This window comes from Phodopus roborovskii, unplaced genomic scaffold (assembly GCF_943737965.1).
Source record: "Phodopus roborovskii unplaced genomic scaffold, PHOROB, whole genome shotgun sequence".
Lineage (NCBI taxonomy): Eukaryota > Metazoa > Chordata > Mammalia > Rodentia > Cricetidae > Phodopus > Phodopus roborovskii.
The window spans coordinates 2,059,754-2,080,225 of NW_026126480.1; the positions used below are offsets into that span (position 1 = coordinate 2,059,754).

Below are 20,472 nucleotides of genomic sequence, written 5' to 3' on the forward strand. Positions count from 1 at the left end.
AAATCCACCAATATACAGTGAAATCAGAGCCCTCATAATCCAATCACCTCTCAATAACTGGATCTACCAGCAAGGGCCAAGATTTCAACAAGCTAGCTCTTGAAAGGTGCATCATAGCCAAACTTCACTCTAGATGATTCTATTACATTCTCTACCTCTCAGTAAAATGATAACCTTCTGGAGTCAGCAAGCATGGCTTACTTATTTATGATCACTAGTTCCCAATGCAATGATTGATACATTGTATGCATGAGTATACATGATATCTACAAATATACAAACAACATTGTCATCATCACACCTATTCCTGTAGAAATGTCTATGCTGGCTGGTCCTTGCCTTGCAGCCTCTCTCTTTCCTAATCATCATACATATTCTCACATACAAATGCACTTCACATGTACTCATACTCAGATCAGATTTTAGACATGTATATGCATGTGTATAATTTTATATGATGAACAATTTTTAAAAATAAATCAGTGCATTTATGTAAAATCATTGAGTTCTAAGTCCTATCTATAGACTCTCAAACAAAGCCAAGTAGAAGTTTTCTGATTCTCTCTCTCTCTCTCTCTCTCTCTCATACACACACACACACACACACACACACACACACACACACACACACAAAATGGGAGATAAATTTCCTATTTTTTTTCTCAGAAATTAGCACAGAAGTAATGAATTTAGAACTCATGAGAACAAATGGGAAACAGAACAAGGATGACAGTTCTATAAGATCATTGCAGCCTTTGGTGATCACAGCCTGATATATAGATATGCCCTTATAAGTAATCAAAACATGAAGAGGTTGGCATGGAGATCCCACAGTCCTGCCCTGCCCCAGGCTACCCTCCCCACTCACAAAGAAATGTGTCTAATCATTCCAAACCCATTCTGGACTGAGCTCCTAGTGGAGTTAGTTGAGGCTTTGAGATCTACACTGAGTCTCTATATGGTTCTTTGCCTCTGTCCACATAAGCACAAGCTTGGACAAGTACAGCCCACACCGGATGATGTGAGAATAGTCTCAGAATTTGCCTGTGAGCCCATAGAAAAGACCAGAACCAAGTAGCCCCCATGAAAATGAGACAAGAGCCATGCTGCCTGCTTTAAGCATAAGCCCTGCCTCATACCCTCAGTGGAACAGGGAAAGATGGTACATGGTTCTCAGGAGCCCCCAGGCTGAGCTTCCTATAGGTTCCACTGAGTGCAACATCAAGCACCTTATCTGTACTGTCTGAATCATAGATCCCATGGGGCCCACAGGGTTGAATTCTGGAGCCAGAGCACAGAAAGACTTCCTTCTGTTTTCGTCCTCTGTTCTCATCCCAGCTCTGGCTCATAGGAATCCTCTACCCAGGCCAGGCTGGTTCTTGATGAACAGAGCTGCCGATACACTGACTCATTGCTGGCAGCCTCGTCAGGAATTTTGGAACAGGCTCAGGTGACTTTTGTTGTTTCAGCTGGGAATTTCTCTGCCCTTGGGGGAGAAGAGAGAGGAAGGGAAGAGGGATGGTAGTGGGGGTAGTCATGCTGGGGAGAGACTAATTTTGACCTCAGGAAGGATAGCTTGCATGAAAGGAATCAGGTACTAAACACTGCTGACTTAGTGACCTTGGACCCTGACCTCCAATGCAAGCTAACCACATAGTGTGACTGGGGAACAAAAAAAAAAAATTGGTAGCCTGCCAGGATACCTGTATTCTTTGCCACCCCTTCACAATTTTTGTTTGATTGTTTATTCTTAAGGTAAGGTCTTGCTGTGTAGTGTGTAGCCCAGGCTAGCCTTAAGCTTGAGGTGATCTTCCTGCCTCTACTGCCTTTCTACTGCTTGGGATCATGAAAGTGCATGCCCCTAAGCCTAGCAGTCTTTCTTACTTTCAAGCTTCAGTGTATCATCCAAATTAGTTAACAGACATCTAAGATCTATCTCCAAACCCTCACTTTTCTGCTCTGTGATTCTAGCCAAGTGGTATATGTTTTTCTAGCGTTCTTTACCTTTCCTCTGAAATAATTAACAACATTAATAATCAGCAAATATCAGAGCAGCCTGCTCCTCTCAAGCCAGCACCTACTCAGTGAGTTGAAACCTACAGTAGTTCATTGCTAAGTATCTGCAGCATTACCCATGTTGCACTGAGGTGTGTTGTGATGTGTACAGGAACAGCCACTCAGCAGTACTCAATTCATGGAACCTATTACTAATATTTATAGAACATAAACTGGGAAGGAGAAAGGGATATTGAGACCCAAAGGAAAGCATTGATGAAAATGAGGAGAGCGTGTGAGCACAATGTTACTGAAGCCTGATGGAAAAGGAGACATGGTCACCATGCTTTTCTACACTTTTCTGTGTGTGCTCTGTTCCTTTTTAAATTTTGCTTTATTTACTATTGTGTTATGATGTGTGTGTATGATAGTGTGTACAACTATAGTGCACGTGGGAGATCAGAGGACAACTTGCAGGAGTCAATTCTACCCTTTGACTGTGGGTCTGGGGAATTGAACTCAGGTTGTTAGGTTTGCACAGTAAGTGCTTTCACCCATTGAGCCATCCCATCATCCCCAGAACTTTCTTCCTGGCTAATTTTGTTTGATTCTTAAATTTGCAAGTCTGGCCTCCCACGTGATGCTATGTCGAGGGCTATACCACAGGCACTTAGGTGACCCCACTCTCCTCATGACCCAGGACTAGACAATAGCTTTCCATTCTGAAGAATGCTACCAGAGACATCAGTGGGACACTTGGCTAATAAATGGAAAACACATAGTTGAAAGATGACTCCAGGGGGTACAGTTGGCTACAGATGCCACCATATGCACAGAGACAGAAGGACACAAGTGGCTGAGCTCCAGAGATTTTCTGCAGATTGTTTGTCCTCTTTACAAAACAGCAATGTCATTGAAAGCCACCAAGGATGCATTTGCCGCCGCACCTACCACACACATCCATGGTCTCAGACCTTTCTTTGGTCTCCCCCACAACAAAATTTACCATTCCACTCCCAATTTCACTTCTCTTCAGCAACCACAACCTTCCTTTCACCATGTTCTGTGTTCTGAGGCTATTCATTCCTGGGACCAGTCCCAGCCTGACCATGGATCTGAAAGTGGTTCCTCAGGAACCTCCTCTTCCAAACACTTGGCAGCTAAGGACCTACAAAAGCTAAGATGGCAATTACTCCCTCCAGGTCCTTCCAGACTATGGCAGGAGAAGCCCACTCTGGCCTTTGGAACTGTTAGGAGAGTGGGCTTCTTAATCTTTTCCCAACCACGACCCCTCAGAGGAGCTTTTAGAGGAAACTCAGATAAACTAAAGTATATAGAATGAGTGAGTCTTTCTCATATAGAATGAGTCATTCTCTATATACATTCATTTACTGATATCAAATCAATACAAAATTTGTTTTAAAACAATTCTTTGACATGCACATAATTTTCACTTTTTATTAAAGATGAATGCAAGTTTTATGCTAATGAGATGGGTATAATTAATTTAAAATTAAATATAAAAGCAAAAATTAAATCATGGCTGAATATTTGATACTGAAGATTATAAGCCACCTTCAACATTTTTCAGAGTTGGTGTATTTTAATATTAGAATTGTCAATGCTCAGAACACCACTTCATATAAATATGTAGTACAAAATGGCAGAAGTATACCCAGAGCTATATCAGAAATTATTGGAAATTATGTCTTACTCCCAAATTCACTGAACAATGAATTATAAAGCTCAAGTAAATAACACAAAGAGCAATTTAAAACACATTCAGACATTCTAATACAAAACAAATTTCATATTTATGTCCTGAGAAATGACAATACAAAATGGTGTGTCTTTTTTTCCATTATTAAACCACATTTTTCTTTAAGAGCAGAAAACTTCATGGGTACAGCAGAGACACTGCAATTTGGAGCAGACAATAGTGTCAAATCCAAGCCAGGGCAGCTCAGGCAGCACTGTTGGTGCTGCATGCTAGGATCAAACATGCAGTGCTAGTGTGCATGTTGTGTGTTTAAGGCTGCAGAGAAGTCCCACAGTGCAAGAGAGTCAAGCACTGCCATATCGCCTCAGACCTGTCACATGCTCGACTTTGACCTAACTTTTGATTATTGCACATTCAGAAGCTTTTGACTGCTGCTTTGTTTTTCTCAACCTTTACTTCAGTTACATGACCGGGCATGGGGTTCCATCCCACAGTTTAATACTCTGTGCTCTAGGGCACCAGGGGCTCTAGACAAGTCCCTTATGACACAGCACTATTGAAGCAGTCTCAAAGGCCTTGCCAAGGGTCTGGAAAGAGGAATCAGACTCTACTGAAGTGATAATGGCAGCTCCTAGAGAACAAATCTATTCTGTTGCTCTTTCTGCATTCAGTGTTTTTGATGGCCCCATGTTGGCCCCCAATACTCTCGAATGAGTAAACAAAGGCTGACTGCTGTGGGAAGAGAATTGCTATGGATCAAGGCAAAGGTCTGCCTAGCACTATAGATGCCATCCAGCCCTCAGAGACCCAGGGCACCACAGCCATCTCAGCCAGGCCTTGACCCAGCCCACCACTCCCCATCCTTCCAGCTACGTTACAGACACTGTCACCATTTTCGCTCAGAATCTGTTTAGCAGAGAAACTGATTCGACTTGGTCGAATGTGATTATTAAAGGGAATATTTTCAGCTTGTCCCTTTGTGCCATTTCCTAGACATACAGCTTCAAGTATTCTGTTTGCAGGAAGGGTAATTATGGAACATTCCCACTGAATAAGAAGAATGTTTGTTTATCTTCCGTCACGAATGGGAACAGCCAGTTCACATGACTTGTGGGCACAAGCCATGTCCTCTCAGACTTCTTGGGGTGATTACCTCCAAAAAATCTAAGCAATTTTCCTCCTCTCCATTTTAAAATTCCAGGCACACTGCCCAAGAACTAACCTCCACCTCACCCAACAATAGAAGTTAGTGATGGAGATGATAACTTGATTTGCCAAGCTCCTTGTTTATAACTAAGGATGATTGCTTTCTCTATTGAGTTCTGATCTGGAATTAGAATAGCTAGCTTGCACACACCCCCAGAGTGAGGCCTCCAAAGAAGGTCCTAGAAAGGCAACCAATGAGAAGTAGCTGAAGAGATAGCCAATTGATATATAGTTCCAGGATCCAAATTCAGAAAGCCTCCCAAGGAGCCTTGGGCAGCAGTGCCAAGTACTGCTGAGAGGTTAAAGGACAGGAAACTGAGAACGGACCAATGAACTTGGCAAGGTGGAGCTCCTTAGTGACCTCGACAAGAAGTGGGCCTGTCACTTGTATAGACTGGATTCCCCCGAGACAGAGAAGAAAATAAATGGAGACAGTGGTCACATTCGGCTCTTTGGAGGGCTTGATTATGCAAGACAGTAAGAAGTGGAGCTGGGCCTGTAAGGGAAAGACTTTTTTTAACAAAAGTTTTACAGTGTGTTTCTGCACTGATGGGGAGGACCCAGCAGAGAGGGGGAAACTGAAGGTGAAGAGCAGAGGAGGGAATTAGAGAACAAATTTCATGGGTCCATGAGAATGCGGTCCCAGTGCATGCGGACGTGGCTTTGAAGGGACCTCTGTGGTTTCTGCAGGGGTGGCAAAGGGTGTGGAATGAAGCAGAGGATTTGGAGACCTGCAGAGAAGATTCACAGCATCTTTAGAACATTTCATTCTTCTCTATCCATTGAAGTGAAGTCCCTGCGCAAGCGCTCCATTCAACCTGACTGCTTCTATTTCCTTTGAGCCTCACTGCCCCAAGAGAAAGTCAAAACCTAAAAACCTCCATTGAGGGAACACAAAAATACCTGCTCCTCAGAGTTTTGTGAAGATTAAATGAACAAAGGCTGAGAAGAAAGTAGCCCACGGCCAAGTTTACCATAAGACTAATAGAGCTTGGAGGGAGGCTCATTTGCTGTGCAAATTTGATGACCTGAGTTTGAATCCCCAACACCCATGTACAAAGTCAGGTGAGGCTGCTTTTCAGTTTAATCCCAGCAATGGGGGTGGGGGTCAGAGACAGGCAGATCCTGGGAATTTGCTGTTGAGCCAACCTAGCTAAAGCAGTGAGCTTCCAACTTCCTCTCCCAGAGAGATAGAGAGCAACAGAGGAAAACACCTGACACTTTCCACTGGCCTTACATGCATGTACCACACATGCATTTCCCCATCGCACACAAACACACAAAACATACAGCACAAAACGCAACAACAACAAAGGTGTAATAAATTAGTGACAGTTGCCGTCGTGTTGTTTTATTGCAGTGTACAGCTCTTCTATGAGATTGCCCACTGGTTTTTGTCCAGACCGCATTCAGCTGAACACTGATGTCTCCTGCCAAAATGCTCATTCATCAGCCTGTATCTTACCACTCTCCCCATAGTTCTTTTCTAAAAATCCAGCCCATAATGCCTCCCCTGATGCCTTCAGCTCTCCAGGAAAGGCTGTGGGCTACAGACCACACTGAGGCTTCCTGGCTTTTCTATGGGACCCTAGACCAATCCACCCTCTCTTCCATATCACTCAGAGGTCGGTATTCTCCTCCGTGCAATTATAGGAGGTCAGATTCAGCAGTTTCTATCCAGCTCTATACTCTGTAGATAAATTGGGTTATTCAACTCTCAGGTTCTAACCTCAAAAGATATTTGATAACCAAAAAAGAGAAAAGCCATGGATGACTGTTTATCCCAGGAAACATCCACCATGAGATATCTTTGGCGCCATCTACTGGTGTGTGATTTGCAAAGGGCCTCCCTTTCAGAACGTGTTCGAAGAAGTAGAAACTGATTTCAAGTGATCCCACTCAATGCGCATCAGCATGGGATGAGCACACAGAAAATCCAGAAGGCTTTGGAAATACATACCTGATGTTGGCTGCGTGCTGACAGCATTTCCTGTGCTCCCACGCACCAAGTGTATAGGCCAAGGGTTGACATTGGGTCCATTCCTCCAACACGTTCCACCTTATTCTTTGAGACACTGTGTCATGCTTAATAACATGACTAGAGAGTGGGTCTCTGGGATCCTCCTGACTCCAGTCTGTGGTTATAGACACACATCGCCATGCCCTGCTTGTGCACGGGTGCTGAGGACCCAAATTCAGGTCCTCGTGCCTTACACAGTAAGTACTCTCCAGACCGAACACCTCCCCAGGCCCATAGTGGCCATTTTTAATGGTTGAAAATACTCCCCTGAATGGCTAGCCTAGCTGACTTACTCAATCATTTTTCCTGTGTTAAATGTTTAGATTATTTCCAGCCACTAAGCATTGTGAATAATAGTCCTAACTGTTCTGCTGCACATATTCCAGAGTTTCCTATATATCAGTTTCCAAAAGTAGAATTATAAGTCAAAGAACAAAAAGAATTTTATGCCCTGGATTTATATTTGGAAACCATTTTCTTTAAAAAAAAAAAGTTGCTTTTTAAATTGAAAAGCACTTGTCATTGCTCCATCAGCAGCCACAGAATGCACTGGGTTTTCTTTTCTAACTGAAAATGGAGCAGACCATAAACAGCACCACTTTAATTTCCTTTTCTATGACCTCATTAATATTGACACTGCGATTAGAGTTTTGTCTTGAGCCCTCAGTATCAGTTAGAGTCTGTCCCAGAGACCTGGACAGAAAGCACGCAACATAAAAAATGTTAATTGTGTATTAGGGAGTTGAAACGCAGAAAAGAAACACTAAGACTCTGCTACCACCCCCTGAGGCTGAGGAACAAAAGAGAAGAGGGGCTACTGGCTGGTGCTGATAGGCATGCTGTGAGCTAAATGATAGATGAATTGAAGAAGGGGTTCAACTGCCACTGTGGAAGTAAGAATCAAGTCTGGGATTGTCTGGCAGCAAAAGCAAAACTCTGAATCTTTTTAATCCCTATATCAATTAATAATACTTTTAAAAACCATACTAGTGTTTCATAGGATAAAACCCATACAAAATAATTTTTATCTAAAATTCAAGTGTTATTAAATGCCCTCCAATTTAGCTGTGATTCTATAAGACTGAGGCAACTGTAGCCTTTCAGTTGCTCTCTAGTGCCTCCTGTTGGCAGATCCCAGCATACAGCCAGTTGGTGGTTTGCACTTCAGTGTAAGCTCAGAAAGTACGTTTTAATTGGTAGAGTCTTGCCTACTCAACATCCTTGCACGTCATTCTACGCCTTAGTACTTACAGATGACAAACGCAACTCTAACAAAAGAGAACTATCTCCAATGAGTGAAGACAGTCTTGCCTTCTCCCCAGAGTAAGAAGAGACTAGCTGAGTCTTGAAATTGTTTGTTATTTGCAAGAGAGTTATATATATATAACCATCTCTAGGAAGAATTAACTTGCTTTTAAACTCCAGTCAAAGTTGAAAACTCTGTTAAAGACTGAAGAATTAACTTCCAAAAATTGTATAAAATGATTAAGAGAGAAAGAAGGGAGGATTAGTTAATGTCTTCCATTATCTATTGTGATATAACAAAGAAAGAACTATGCATACTGGTTTCTTTAGCCAGTCATAATGAAGGGATTCTGGCCAGCTCAAGTGTGGTGAGCATGGCTCTGGTAGGCCTTGCTTTTCTCTCTCATTCCCTCTGCCTTGCTAAAAAACCATTAGATTATATTCCTAAACCCACCCACCAACGTCTACTCCCTTATCTGTCCACTTTCTCCTCCTGAAGCTGACTATGAAAGTCCAGCTATCAAAGTTCAGCAACCAAAATGCCACCTTTGGCTCACCTAATTAACATGCCCAATAAAAATTAAACACCTCATTTTACCTTTATAAACCACAATTTTCCTATGTGCCACATCTGTCTCCCCTCTATCCAGAGGCAGTCCTTTGTCCCTTCTGAACAAATGTCCTGCACCCTTTCCCTTGTTCCTGTCCCCTTCTCACTAGTCCTCTATGACCTCTCCTTGCCTCTTATTCCTGCCCTCTGTCCTTCTGGGGCAAATCAGTCTCCTTTATGCTGAGAAATTGGTCTTGGGGGTCCTGAGCTGATACGCTTCCTTTCATACAATGTCACTGGTGCTCATAAATTTCTTCCTCAACCATTTCCTGTTTTCTTGTCCTCAGGCAAGACTTTATCTGTCCAGGGTTCTTCATCCAGTAAGGTGGCCTATGCCTACATTTCTGAAGGTCCTGGATCATTAATAGCCCTGCCTCTCTTGTCACACCCATTCATATTTACTAACAAGCATGGGAATATCAATACCCCCAGAGGATGCCCCAGCTCCAACCATGTTCCTTCCTGGTGCTTATCTTCCTCATAGTTATAAGAAGCAACCCCCATAGTCAGAGAAATGAGTCTTCTTTGCTTACTGAGTTAATGCAAAGGTGGTGGTCTCTGTCCCCAGTTCAGTAGAGACCTGTTGTGATTCTTAATGGAAGTTTTTCTTTCTTGTGAGTTAAGGCCTCTAACCAGGCAAGGCACAAACTTGTAGTCATAAGAAGCATAAATTCTGAGTGAGTTATCTGGCAGGATTGTGAGAGATGCTTGTGTTCTGGATGTGAGAGAAAGGGAACAATGTATTGTTTGCTGAATCAAATCATAGGTTACATACTGTTGCCATGTACACTCTTATGATGTGATGGGTAAGATGGGCAGCTCACGACTCCCAATCGCTTGATGGCTCATGATCCCATCATGTCTTTATCCCTTAAATGAGTAATTCTAGGGGTGCCAAGTCCTGTGTGACTTGGTCCAGGAAACCTGGCTGGGATGACAACAGAAATGAAGAAATGACAGACACTGAAGGAATGACAAACACACATGTAAGGAAGCTGGTATCAGGTGGACCATGTTCACTCTGATGGAAGGCATGAGGACTACACTGGGAATCTGCCTGCTTATTATGTACAGCACTAGAGGAGGAGTTAGCTAGTCTCTGGAAGAGGTCTCCATAGGGAGGAGTCTCAGGCTGTAAACATCTGGGAGCAGGAAGCTTCGGCAGATGCTTTCTGTACACTCTTAATAGTCCTGCAATCCAAGGTATTGGGGTCCTTGACTTGGCTGTGCCATGTCAGCAATCACATTCACTCAGAATTTCATTCACTCCCCTACACTTCTTCTGGTTTTGTTTTTTGTTTTGTTTTGTTTGGCATCTATTAATTACATATAACCTGTACCTTCATTTGTTAATAATAGTGTTGGATTTTTTGTTGGATTTTTGTTTTGTTTTTGTTTTTCTGCCAATACAGCAGCTGCACCTGAATCTACTGTTGTTTCCGCCAGTAATTGCAGCTCTACAGTTACTGATCTTCTCCAATAACAGCCTGGCAGGACTTTTACCCACCAGATCCACTTCCTGCAGCTGCCACCAAATGCAGTTTTTAACTAAATCTCTATCATTCTATTTAGCAGTAAAGACTTGGGAGTAAGAAGCTGGAGTGAAAATCTGCTAGCTTGGAGAGGATGGGGAGCAACTGGCTGATCATCCTCTTTGCTGGCATGTCAGAATGAAAGTGTCTTTCTGCTCAGCCAATCCAAAAACACTACACTCAAAGTCCCTCCCTACTACTTCCTGTGTGTCTCTATATGTCTTCCAGACTCCCTCTGACTCTCTATGATTGCTTTCTGTCAACTAGTTGCTGGCTCTATCTCCTGACCCAAGGTTGATTTTATTTAATTAACACAAACAAAAACTCTGAGTTCAGTGTGATCAAATGACCACAACATAGTAACAGCAGCAGTGCCTCGCTAGCTGGTTATCTCATGTGGACAAGTAACAATTCCAGGCACTATTTCTCAAACAGTTAATTAGAGTAAAAGGGAGGAAATTGTATCAATTTGCCCTGAATCCTTGTGCATGCAGATATGATTTCATTAGTTTTTGTTTGTTTGTTTGCTTGCTTGCTTGCTTTCATTTTATTTTGGTCTTTTTTTTGGGGGGGGGTTGTTTGGGAGAGTATGGTTTTTTGCTTGGTTGGTTGGTTTTAGTTTTATGACAGGGTTTCTCTGTGTATTCCTGCTTGTCCTCTGGTCTCAAACTCAGAAATCTGCCTGCCTCAGTCTCCTAAGTTATAGCAGAGATAGGATTTCTTTAAAAGTTAAGAATAGTTGCTTCTTTCCCCACAGGTCCCAGATGTTGGGAACTGTGCCAAGTCTTTACATGGGGATTGAGTGCTAGAGGCCACAGGTTGATATGATCTACTCTGTTGCAGGCACAGCCTCTGTAGCTGTGGCAGGGATCCTGGCTGCTCTGAGAATCACCAAGAACAGGCTCTCCAATCATGTGTTTGTCTTCCAGGGTGCAGGTGAGGTGAGTACCATTAGGAGGACTCTACAGTAGTTGTTGTAAGAAGAGTAAGAATGGGTGGAGTAGCATTTATAGTGAGAGGACTGGGGTTCTGACCAGAGGAAACAGGATGAGTGTGTTCTGATCATTGCAGCTTTTTGAGTCTCAGTGTTTGAGTTTCTCAATGTAAGGATTTAACTGGGCTTCCCAGGATTTCTGGTGCTGAGGAAAAGAAAAAGGGCTCGTTTTGGTGAAACATATAGTATGTGCTGAGTAACTGTGTGCTTTGAATTTAAACATTATCCTTATGCCCCCAACACACAGGCAGCCATGGGCATCGCCCACCTCCTTGTTATGGCCCTGGAAAAGGAAGGCGTACCCAAGGCAGAAGCCATAAGGAAGATCTGGATGGTGGACTCCAGGGGTTTAATTGTCAAGGTACTGTTCAGGTCTGAAAAACTGGAAGTTTCCTGGCACCTAGAGCTGCCAAGAACTAAACTGAAAGAATTCTCCAACCAGGCATGGTACTACATGCTTTTAATCCCAGTACTGGGGAGGCAAAGATAGGTGGATCTGAGTTTGGGGCCAGCTTGGCCTATTGAAGAAGTTCCACAACAGTCAGAGCTGCACAGAGTAATCCTGCCAAAGAAAAAGAGAAGGAAGGAAGGAAGGAAGGAAGGAAGGAAGGAAGGAAGGAAGGAGAGAGGGGGAGAGAGAGAGAGAGAAATAAAGAAAGGAAGGAAGGAAGGAAGGAAGAAGAGAAATGAAGCAAGGAAGGAAGGAAGGGTTCTCCAGAGGGTAGAATACTTAGCTTAGAATGGAAAGCAAAAGGAAACTTAAATTCCAAAGCAAAAGCTTTAATTGCTGTTGTCCAAAAGTTTTGACCATATGTGTATGGGTTTTGTGTGTGTAGATAGGTAGGTGGACAGATGGATGTGGGTATGTATGTACATGTATGTGTACCTGAATACCCCTTCCAGCCTTTTCTCCTAACACTTCCTGCCTTGAGTTTTTCTTAGCCATATCGGATCACAGTCCTCCAAAGATATATGCTCATTCTTCCACAACTTTGCACAGCCAGACCCCTATTGAAAGGGACTTGGGCCTGGTGATGCATCTTCCCATCCCCGTCATTCCAGAGAATGGTCTCTGAGCAGGTTACCAGACACTGCTGACTCTGTTAACTTGTGCATTTTCCAACATCATTTTGTTCACCCTGTTGAGCTGACTTCTAATCAAGGAACTGTAGGCTTGATATCATCCCTCTGGCACTTGAGGCCAGCTGGAGCCATCAGAAGTGACTGCACTTGTGTCCCCTGTCACCTGTGGGCCCTGTTTGAAGAAATGAGAAGAAATCTGGAGCTTCTCACAGTTGGCATGATCAGCCTATCCTAGACTCAGTTTAGTGAGACTCACAGGAAGATGAGTGGATCCTACTGAATCCATTCATGTTCGATCTCTGGCACAGAAAGTCTCAAGGCCTGTCGTTCTGCAAACCTGTAGACTTCACTTTTTGTGACCAGCAGATTCAGTAAGGCTAAGGAATTTCCTAGGAGTCTTTCTGTCCTAGCCCAGTAGCCCATAACCCCCAACAGCTAAAAATAAAATATGATTTGCTGATTCTTCTTCTGTGTGGCTCAGATGGCTCAGAGGTTAAGAACACTTGTTTGCTCTTTCAGGGGACCCAGATTGGATTGGATTGGATTGGATTGGATTGGATTGGATTGGATTGGATTGGATTGGATTGGATTGGATTGGATTGATTGGATTGCATGGCAGCTAACAACTGTTTGTAACTTCAGTTACATAGGACCCGGTGCCCACTTTAGCCTCCACAGACACTGCCTGCACATGGAACACAAATGCAAAATACCCACAGAATTAAAATAAAAACATATTTTTAAATAAACATTTATACATTCCCTTAGGGTCCACTTAGACTCTGCTGGGAAATCTGATCAAGGGTCTGGGCCTCACTATTCTGAAGACTGAGACTAAAACACAAGGTTCAATAAGAAATTCCATCAGAATCCTAGTACATCAAGGCCCTAGTGCATCAAGGCCCTGCTCAATAGGCCCTCAACACCACAGCTACACCATAGCTACTCCACAGCTGCTCCATCTTCCTTCTTTTCCTACAGGGTAGGAGCCACCTGAACCATGAGAAGGAGATGTTTGCCCAAGACCATCCTGAAGTCAACTCCCTGGAGGAAGTAGTGAGGCTGGTGAAGCCCACAGCAATTATAGGTAGGAAGAAGAAGGGGCCACCACCACCAGCTAACCCTCTTGACTTGCAGATGAACAGTCTGAGACTTGGTGAAGAGTCATAAACAACCTATAGAATCATGGCTGTTACCCCTCTCCCGTGTCTGGTTCAGTGCCATAAACCTGTATTGAGTGACTTCTGTATAGAAACCATAGAAATGAAGGGTCAGAGTTGGGACTTGGTGACACAGAATGATATATACAGTGGGAAAACATGGTGTTGCTCTCTAGCGTGGAGATGAGCATTCCTTCCACTCCAAGACTGGGGTCCTGGCACCTGTACCTGTAATGAAAAACACTGTGCTCTCAACAACAACATTCAGGAATGCCTTCAAGGTGCACCTTAAAGATCAGAGACTTGAAACGGACCGGTGGTCTCCCCAGAGTGCACAAGAGGTCTTAGCTAGCTCACGCAACAGGACTCTTCCCTTCTGCACCCTCAACTCCTATATCAGATTCTATCCTCAAGGTTCCCAAGTCTGTCATGGGGTACCAGTGCTACAAGAGAAATGGGATGTATATACAGAGTAGGCATTCCTACTACTCTTTTCCCTGTAGGTGTTGCTGCCATCGCAGGAGCCTTCACGGAGCAGATTCTGAGGGACATGGCCTCCTTCCATGAGCGCCCAATCATCTTTGCCCTGAGCAACCCCACCAGCAAGGCTGAGTGCACAGCCGAGAAGTGCTACCAGGTCACAGAGGTCAGTGGGGAGTCCTTCCTCCCACTAGCTGAGAGAAAGTAGTAACAGTTACTACCAGCAACCCTACAAGGATGACAAAGAGTGTCCCGTCACCATGAGTAAGCTGTGGTTTAGAAAGATGAATCAACTTTCCCAAGATCATCAAGCTAATAAAGAATAGAGCTAACCCTCAAGCTTAGATCTAAATCCAAACTAAAGTTCTTCCCATGATGTTGGACTATTGAAGGTTGCCCCAAACAACAGAGCTTTGTCTAATACCCATGGCTTCTATATTCTATAGCCAACTATCTTGTATTGGCCCTCCCAGATGTTGGGGGAAGAGGCACCAGGACCTCCACTGTCAATAACTTGAAGGGCAGCAAGGCATAGCCTTCTGGTCAAATAAATAAATTATTCTTAGAGTATTTATCAAGTTCTCACTATTCTGGACACTTAGGGGAGGGTGGAGATGGGCCCAACATTTAAGAGATAAGAATAGGCTACCATGACTGCCCCTAACCTGTCCCCAAGCTCCAACTCTGCTTTTCTTCCTACTTCCAGGGCCGAGCGATCTTTGCCAGTGGAAGTCCTTTTAAGCATGTGACTCTGGAAGATGGCAGGACTTTCATCCCTGGTCAGGGAAACAATGCCTATGTGTTTCCTGGGGTAGCACTGGGTGTCATTGCCGGTGGGATCCGACACATCCCAGACGAAATCTTTCTCCTGACAGCAGAGGTACTGCTGCTTTCCTCTCTAGGATGCTTCTAATAGGGTTGGTGGCTCAACACCAGGTCCAATGACCCCTGGATTACCCTCTCTTGTCTCCTACTCACTCACCCCTGACACTGGCATCAGACCAGAAACAAGGCTGGAAAGGAAAGTTCATAAAGCCATGAACAGGGAAATGTTTTTGCTTAGATGGCCACCCAGAATGACACCAAGGATGTGGGAGGAGACTAGGACCCAAGAAGTAAGGGTCAGAGACTCCTGTGTAATAAATAGGCTGTGACCAACTGGAGGATGGAGTCTTTGTCTTCAGGTCACAAGGTTATTCATCTTGGTCTTAGCGATTTCCTTCTAGAATCCATGGAGCCTTGTACTGTTTTAATCTTCAGCCAGGCTTAGAACAGAAAGAATAGTGTTTTTTTAAGCCTAAGCATTAAGCTTCCTTAGGGCTATGTGTGGCATAGGTTGCTCTACTTGACAAGCTTTGGGATAAGGGGATGAATTTTTTCTATAAAGAAAGAATCAACTTCTCTCTCTCCCTCCCTTCCTCCCTCCCTCCCTCCCTCCCTTCTTCCTTCTCTCTCTCTCTCTCTCTCTCTCTGTCTCTCTCTGCCTCTCTGTCTCTGTATATGTCTCTCTGTCTCTCTCTTTCTAGAATATTGCACAAGAAGTCTCCGAACAGCACCTGTCTCAGGGGAGATTGTACCCACCACTCAGCACCATCCGAGATGTGTCTCTGAGACTTGCAGTCAAAGTAAGGGGCATCCTCCTTGTAACCCTCTAATGTGGGTAGTAAGGCTCTGCCTATTCCTATGACATCTTGGGGACTAGGCAACCATGGAAACTTGAGCTCCTTGAGCTTTGCTGCATGCAACCCACAGACTGGGTGACAAGCTCTTGCCTGCTCAACAGCCTGAGCCCCACCCCAAGCACCCACCCAGCCCAATTCTAGGAAGCTCCCACATTCCCCCACAAACATGAGGAAGGAAGGTCATCAGAGGCCATGGTCTTGGGAACCAGAATGTGGGTGGAATTTTTTTTTAATGAATCATAGTCACTCATTTATGGGAAAGGTCAGCTTATACAGCATCATGGAAAAGAGTCAGGCTTTGGAGTCCCCACTCTGTCAAAGAGCAGAAGAATCATGGTGGCCCAATAGCTTCACTTCCCTGAACCTTAGCTGCTTTTCTGTAGAGGCCAGGAGTTCCTCCCTCCCAAAACTCTGGAGATTAAAAGCTCCTGCTAGCCAAAGTAGATACTTATTTTTCCCCTTTATCTCTTTAAGGGCTGATGAGGTTCACAGAGCATTCCAGATTATGAGTTTATGTAAAAATAATGGTTTTTCGAAGAAAGCATAATACTATAAAGACCAATTTTAAACAATAATTATCCAAGCTGCATAATAGATATATGATGTCCTTTCCATTAGTGTATTTTTTCTGTAAGAATAACAATTTCAGAAATTGCACTGCACAGCAATACATAGTCCCCATAAATTGTCCAGAGCAAGTACCCTTAAGAAGCAATTATGAATGAAGTCCAACAATCCATGTCCCGGTCCAGCTCACCCAGTCCACTTACTTCACTGGGGGTTATTATTTCACAAATTCAACCACATCATCCAATTCAACCACATCAGCCTACATAGGAATGGGTTCCATACTAACTTTAATTGTCTTCACATCACTCTAGAAGAAAGTTATCACTACTTTGCTTGCCAAGCAGTAAGCTGACATACTCAGCAAGTTTATCATTTGCTAGAAACCTGTAGGGCATTAGAAGCAGGCATAATAGGCTAGGCCTCTCTCTGACGTTGGCCCAGGCACTGGGTATGAATCCATCTTGAGAGTTCTGGAAGAGAGGAACTACTAGCCCCTTGGGGAAAAAAATCAAGTACAATCTAGAAAGAATGTTTTAATATCTTCCCTTCCAGTGGTGTCATGGGTGACAACTGAAGACAAACAAGACTGGTCCTTTAGGGGTTGTTCCTTCACCCCTGGCTGCCAAGTAAGGGGCTTTTAAGGCAGATTTTCCCATAGATCTAGTTTCTCATCCAAACATATTTTTCCTAGGTCCTCGACTATGCATATAAACACAACCTGGCCTCCTACTATCCAGAGCCCAAGGACAAGGAGGCTTTTGTAAGATCTCTGATCTACACTCCAGACTATGACTCCTTCACACTAGATACCTACAGTTGGCCTAAGGAAGCTATGAATGTTCAGAAGGTCTGATGCATTCTCTGGGGTATGTTTGGGATGGATGAAGAAATACAACATAAATTGGTCCCAAAATGGCCAGCCATGTCACTGTGGTTATTTTTGTTTGTCGTTTGCTTTCCTTTGTGTGTTTTAAGGAGATGCTAAGGCATACAGTGGATGACAGTTTTGTTCCTGAAGGCCCTGGAAGCTCTTTCCTACAACCCTTTTCTGAATTCCTTTCCTAATGTTTCTTTTACTGTTAATTGCTAATTATTAACCAAAGCCTTGTGGGAAATTCTGCCTACACTCCCATCTTTGTAGATTTCAAGGTCTAGATTGGACACAAGTCATTTTTTGTAAGAGAGGAAGTGTTGTTTCCATGGAAAATGATCATAGAAAAGTCATAGTGCTCAAAGAAGGGAACGTTCCCCCAGAAACACAAAAGGAGAGCTGTGTTTGTACTCTGCCCCAAGAGTAAGGGATAGGTTAGTCATAGGCACTCAGAAATGTAAGCAAAGCGACCTGCTAGAAAATGTGGTCCACCCATCAGGGAGTTAATCCTTTTCAGAAGAATATATTGCCTTCAAGACACAGTAGGGTGTGGGGGCTGAGTGGCTAGAGGCTCATCAAAAAGGGTCACTGCCCTGTGGGTTGCTGAGTACTATACATTCTATTTTGTCATTACTAAAAGGAAAAATAGAAAAATGGGGATAGGAAGGATCAGCATGCCAAAGAATGAGGAAAAAAGAGAAGCGAAGAGAGTGAACATCATGAGGGAGGTGTTTAATTCATTTCTAAGGAAGACTTGATTTAATGTTCCAAGCTCTGGAACACACTTTCATACTGAAGTAATTCAAAGCAGCTTGCTTGTAGAGGTGACATCAGTCTGTCCTGGGTGTTTCTGAGGCCAGTTTAGTGAAAACCTTTCCCTCCCCCATTTTCATGAGTGCACATACTGCATGGCAAACAAAAGGCTTGGAGCCCCGGCTGTGACCTGTTTGGGATATTGACTTCCAGTCTCCTTTCACTGTATAAACCATCCTTTGAGAATTACTCCTGTTGCCACCTTGACCAGGATGTAATGAGCTATTTGGCTGTCTCTCTATGCAAGCCAAGTGAACTATTAAGCTCCATGAAGAGTACTTAGCAGAGTCATGAATCAATCACCTCTTATTCAAGTCTTATTTCTTCCAGCTAAATCAGCTTCCTTGGTTCTAGTACAACATCCTCAGAATGTAGACCTAAATGTAAAAACTAACACTACACACTTCTAGAAGAGAATAAAATGGTAAGTACTTATGAAGAGTCACCAGTAAATCTCAATAATTACAATCTCATTATCTAATGCCTGTGTCCTGAGTAGTACAATTTACAAACGACAAAAGAAACTGGTTAAGATTTCCAATTTTCTGATCTATTGAATCAGTCCCACATGACCACCAATAGCCTTGCTGGACTTCTCATTTCCACAGGAAAAAACCATCTGCCTGGACCCCCAACCTGATCCTATCTATTCCATGCCCAGAAACAGTAAGTGCACCCAGAGAAGAAAATGGCTGTTTACATCAGAAAGACTCTTTCCATGTTATCCTGGTGGTCCATATCCCTCTCATAGCTCTCACATATCTCTTAATATATGACCTCTGAAATGTCTTCATATTTCCTTAATTGCCTTAGGTAGTGTCTTGGGGTTCCATCATCTACCACATCCCATGTAAAGAAATAGATGGCTCAAAACATAGATTTTCAAAATTACAAATGTATTCCTAGTATCACTGAATAATGGTCAGAGAATTTGCTATGACTTACTGAAATATATTTAAATTTTCTGGGGAATTTTTTTTTTGGTCAAATGATACAGTCAAATTTAAGAAAACAGTTCACATCCTCTCAAAGAGTATGTACATCGATATGGTTCAATGCAATATCCTTTGCTTGGGGAACTTTGATTTTACTCAATTCTACATATTACTGATTTTTTTTATCTACTCAACCTATATTTAAAAGATAATAGTCAGAGCTATGAGAAACTTCAATTTTTTTTCTTGTAGCTTTGACCGTATTTACTTTCTATATTTTGGCCCAGTATTAGCTACAGGAAGTTGAGATTGGTTATAACTTATGGTGAACTAAAAACTGTGAAAATTTGTGATTTTATTAATAATTCATCTGTTTAATTATAATATCTTGCAATTCAGTAGTTATTCAGATGTTTAAACTCATATAAGTACTGGTGATGGCAAACACTCTCCAGTTATTTCTGACACAGAACTCAAGCCATTCTTCCCTATAGTGAAAAATGTGGTTGTCTTAACATTACAACATAGAATCATTTTATCAATTTCATAATAAAATAATTATCAAGATTCCTAATTTAACTCACATAATTTTAAAAACATAAAATATTGTTAGGTGGTAGTGGTACACACCCTTAATTCCAGCACTTGGGAAGCAGAGGCAGAAGGATCTCTATGAGTTTAAGGACAGCCTAGTCTACAAATTGAGTTCTAGGACAGCCAAGGATATAGAGAAACCCTGTCTTGAAAAAAAGATAAAATATTAAATGTCCAGTTGATTAGCCCTGTTCTTGGTTTGGAAAAACTGAGGAAAATATCACACTTTAAACAAAATTAATAGGTAGTAAGAAATTTCTAATGTTTTACAAAAAAATAGGAGTTTCATTAATTGGATAATTAAGCACTGTTTTAGCTACAAAGACAATACATCTCTACATTTTTAATGAAATACCAGGGCCTGAGCAGATGGCTCAGTAAGTAATGTGCTTGTCCTGCAAGCATGAGGACCTGAGTTCAATCCCTAGAGCCTAGTTTCTAAAAGCTGAGAGTGGTGGGCTGCACTTGTAATCCCAGCACTGGGGAAGCAGAGAGAGGTGATCCCCAGGGCTCACTGACCAAGTTGACAGCCTCCAGGTAAGGGTTGAGAGGCCCTATTTCAAAACTTCAAAGAAGAGAACAACAGAGGAAGCCACTTGTCATCTGGGGTTAACCTCTGGCATGAACACACACACATTCACACACACATACAAAATGCTTACAAAATTAAAAACCCTATGACCTATACATAAGTCTCTTGCATTGTCTTCATCCTCCTCCTTTAATTGGTATGCCAAAAATAATCATTTATGGTAAGGCACTTTCATCAAAAGACATAAACACCACTTCTGTACAAATGGATCTTGTCTGAGCTTCTACCAAAGCTGACTCTTCAAAAGAGGTTTCAAAACAGCATAAAATGAGATTTATGTAAATGCATTAATCACTGTGAAACTTAAAATCTCACAGAAGTAACTGCTGCACAGACTTGATGTATACCAGCACATATTCAGGGAGGTGAG

General features: G+C 42.7%; 1 protein-coding gene across 1 annotated transcript in view; it reads left to right on the forward strand.

The window, feature by feature from the left end:
• Nucleotides 1-17,214, forward strand: part of Me3 (malic enzyme 3) — a 172,707-nt gene extending 155,493 nt beyond the window's left edge. Inside the window, exons 8-14 of the mRNA XM_051192187.1 lie at nt 11,172-11,269; nt 11,570-11,683; nt 13,387-13,492; nt 14,069-14,211; nt 14,752-14,925; nt 15,572-15,670; nt 16,989-17,214. Coding sequence (XP_051048144.1) covers nt 11,172-11,269; nt 11,570-11,683; nt 13,387-13,492; nt 14,069-14,211; nt 14,752-14,925; nt 15,572-15,670; nt 16,989-17,150 — 896 coding nt within the window. The 3' untranslated portion in view covers nt 17,151-17,214. The remainder of the gene's footprint in view (nt 1-11,171; nt 11,270-11,569; nt 11,684-13,386; nt 13,493-14,068; nt 14,212-14,751; nt 14,926-15,571; nt 15,671-16,988) is intronic.
• The last annotated feature ends 3,258 nt before the right edge of the window (nt 17,215-20,472 follow it).